The sequence below is a fragment of the Cephus cinctus genome, unplaced genomic scaffold, assembly GCF_000341935.2.
Source record: "Cephus cinctus unplaced genomic scaffold, Ccin1 Ccin1_scaffold0862, whole genome shotgun sequence".
Classification (NCBI taxonomy): Eukaryota; Metazoa; Arthropoda; class Insecta; order Hymenoptera; family Cephidae; genus Cephus; species Cephus cinctus.
In genome coordinates this window covers 311,530-314,934 of record NW_014333446.1, presented here as the reverse complement: position 1 = coordinate 314,934, position 3,405 = coordinate 311,530, and the positions used below count along the sequence as shown (strand labels likewise).

At 46.1% G+C, this 3,405-nt stretch overlaps 1 protein-coding gene across 7 annotated transcripts in view; it reads right to left on the bottom strand.

Moving 5' to 3' along the window:
• LOC107270998 (ankyrin repeat domain-containing protein SOWAHB) overlaps positions 1 to 3,405 on the bottom strand; it is a 71,977-nt gene that overhangs the window by 56,209 nt on the left and 12,363 nt on the right. For all 7 annotated transcript variants that reach the window (XR_001538490.2, XM_015746530.2, XM_025088258.1 and 4 more), the window contains 2 exons: positions 1,543 to 1,578; positions 1,068 to 1,172 (listed from right to left, as the gene is read on the bottom strand). Coding sequence is in view for 6 of the 7 variants with exons in the window: in XM_015746530.2 (XP_015602016.1) it covers positions 1,068 to 1,172; positions 1,543 to 1,578 (141 nt within the window). In the remaining variant the exon portion in view is untranslated. The remainder of the gene's footprint in view (positions 1 to 1,067; positions 1,173 to 1,542; positions 1,579 to 3,405) is intronic.

Sequence of the window (3,405 nt, the reverse complement as noted above, 5' to 3'; positions counted from 1 at the left end):
CCTTCTCCTCACCCCCTCATAGGCGCTGTAGGGTTAACAGCCATGGATATGTACGTATGTATATCGCGGCGATGTTATCCGCAAACACGCGGGTTTGGCCAATTTATCCCTAGGGGATGAGGCCGCCGGTGCTACCGGATGGGTTGAGGCAACCTTGTCCAGCGGAATGAATTCAGCACGCAGCAGCCCCCGTGCGGTTGGACCACCTCCGTCCACCAACCCTCTCTGGGTACCACCTTCGAAACCCAGCCGTACCGCCGTTATCCTCGCACCTACAGCCCATCCTCGTACTTCTGCTTTACCAGATATATATACCTATATCTTCATCCCCGTAGGTTTCCCAAAGCGTGTATATACATATATAGATTACAGAGGCATTACAGCTGGCTGTTACGTTGAAAGCAATGAAGGACCCTGCGCGCGCTGTAGAACCTCGCTAGAAGGGCTTTCACGATGCCGCATTCCACATGGTTGCCCGTACACCGGCTGCTTGATTGCCATGGGGGCTCTTAGATTTATTAACCTGTCATTGGTGCCGCGCGAAAACGGCAAATTTACCACGTCCCAGGTGTTAACCTGCCCGCACGTAATAACAGGCCGATCGACGTGCAGTAATAAGCCACACCGTAATTATTATTTCCAAGGCTTCGTGATTATCACTGTGTAATATATATATATATATACGTGTCTATATATACGCCTATTACTCCCCCTACGAGTATCGGTCATACCTTACAAGCCCAAACGCACAGCCTTCAATCCGTATCGCACACGACGTCCATCTTCGCACGTCTCTGCCGAGGTAACTCATAGACGCGCATGCGCAGTGACAGACCGATTAATGGCGTCCCAACGGGATCACGAGGCACCTCTTAACCGTAGGATTAACATTGACATTGATTTGGGGATTGTTAAAAAAATTCCAAAAAGTCTCTTTCAGTATCAAAGTTAATTTTAAGCATATCGAAAATATCTTTTAATTATACGAACACGTATATATATATATATATATATATACAACTATACACGCAACGATCACTGGTAAAAATTAGTCTGAAATTTCTTACCTTGAGTCTGGCCAGTCGTGGCTCCTCGGCAGCGAGCTTCGCGAGCGCCTGGTAATCTCCTTGGGCGGCTCTGACAAGCCATTCGCGTGACTTTCCGTCCAATTGCTTAAACCAGGCAAAAGACGGCATTAGTACAATACCCACCGAGCCCATTAACGAAGGCTCGAACGACGAGAACTCGTAATTCAGGTCGGATGCGGGAGGCGCAATATTCGGCACGGGTATAATGATAATAACAACAATAAAAAGGACCTACGACTCTGGGATCCGTAGCGTATCGCGTGCGAGCACACGTAAAAGACGTACAGGCGGTTTCGCATTGAAAGGAGGAAGTAGCCTCGATAAGGGCGTGGTCCTACGCCACTGGCGTGAAATCTTTTTTCTCTTGCGCCTCGAGCGATTAAACGTACGTAAGTACGATGCTGATAATAATAATAATAATAATAAGAGGAAGAGATTCGAACGATGAACTTACCGAAGCAACAGAAGCGCTGTCATCTTCGTCTGCCCCCTGCGGAGATGAGAAAGAAAGTCAGTCACTCTATACGAAAATCAACATGGGACGTATTATACCTACTGTATATATATATATATGGTACAAACTCGGTTATCTTTCTCTTTATCGTTTTTAAATTGTCTATCTTTCTTTTTTTTTCTTAAAATTTTTTATATACACTTTTTTTTTTCATTTCTGCCTCTATATCTCGCAGCCATACAAAATCGGCCTTTCCACGCACTGCCTCTCCGCGCCCTGACATCTCGGCCCGCCGGCATTCGTGCGCGCCGAGCGCGCGCTCTGTGGCGAAGAGGACGAAGACTCGAAGAGGGGAAATGCGTAAAACAGCGGGAGACTCGGCGTAGCACAATCGTGCTCGGCCATCAGATTGATATATGGATCCAATAATTGATTCTCTGACGGGAGGGCGAGAGGTTAGGCAAACTTACGTAATCCAGGTCTACTACCACTGTTGACCATTGACCACTTTCGTAGGTATACGGAATTATTAACCTTTCGCGTTGCGACTGTACTCGACAGGTGTCCCTGGATGTTCGCAATGAGATAATGGGAAAAGAAATATCCTACAGTATCGGTGACAAAAGTGGACAGATCCGGTATTTCAAGATTCATGAATTTTTCGACCTTTCCTATATCGCCCGCGAGTGCGAGAGAGACGGACTTATGGGCGTTCACGTGCGGTAGACAGAGACAGACATAGGCTGCTCTACGAAATAAAAAAAATTTTCGGTGACTGAAATTACTTTTTTATTTCACCCATTTCACGTGATTCTGAATATTTATTATTTTTACGAATTTCCAACCCAACGAAAGCTTGTACAATCAAATTCGTCGTGAACAAAGGTACAACGAGTGATTGGCAGTAGGTTCAATCACGTCGATGCTATTTGTATGTATATACACACAGTGCTTTACGGAGCAGTACGCAGGAACGAGAGGGGAGAAGAGAGTATCTGGTCCTAGGAACGCTAAACGACCTACTCATCCCTGTTAAACTGTTTGTATTTTCACTCGTCACGGTTTCAAACATTCGGGCTGCTCATATCGACACGTCGCACCAAATTGATCGTGACTCCTCTCCTAGAAAACTTATCTAACCGTGCCAGAATTTCTGCCAGTCATTATGAGGACCATAAAAATTTTTTCAAAGTTCCTATCGCGATGTTAAAAAATTAAGTACCAGAGAACAGGACACGTAAGCTATAGTTACAATATAATATTACACACGTATATATCCCTAATAAGAAAGGTATGAGAAAGAATTTTATTTTCCTTCGATTAATAAAGATCCACCCGACTCCGGACCCCCCCGATAATTCATTCCCGCGTCCTAGCACCGTGACAAATGGTACAAATAGAATTTTCACGTCGGATTGGAATTTCGAGAAATCACTTGAAAATTCGTCAGAAGATTGTTGCTCCCGCCCCGCGTCTCCCCGCTATCCCTAAGTCCATCTGGGGATTCATTTATCGCCAGGTGCAGAGGATGACGTCAATGGAGAACCACTGATCTCCCGTAGCGTCAGGTGGTGCTCCGAGGTGCGTTCCCAGCTCTCGTGCGCGACTCTTACACACAGCCAAGTTTATTATATGCATGGGTCACCCGCTATCCGCCATCAGTGATTCAACAATCATATTTTCAATAAGCGGTTGTTATTGCCCGCCCGGGCAAAGATGGGTGTTGAGATAGCCATAAGCTGAGAGGGGAGACCTAGTGGGATCCCAGGAGTCCCTGGCGAAGCTTCCTCGTGGTACCTGATCGACGATATAATAGTGAATAGTCTGAATAAGTACGCATATACTTGAGGGGGGGGGGGGGGG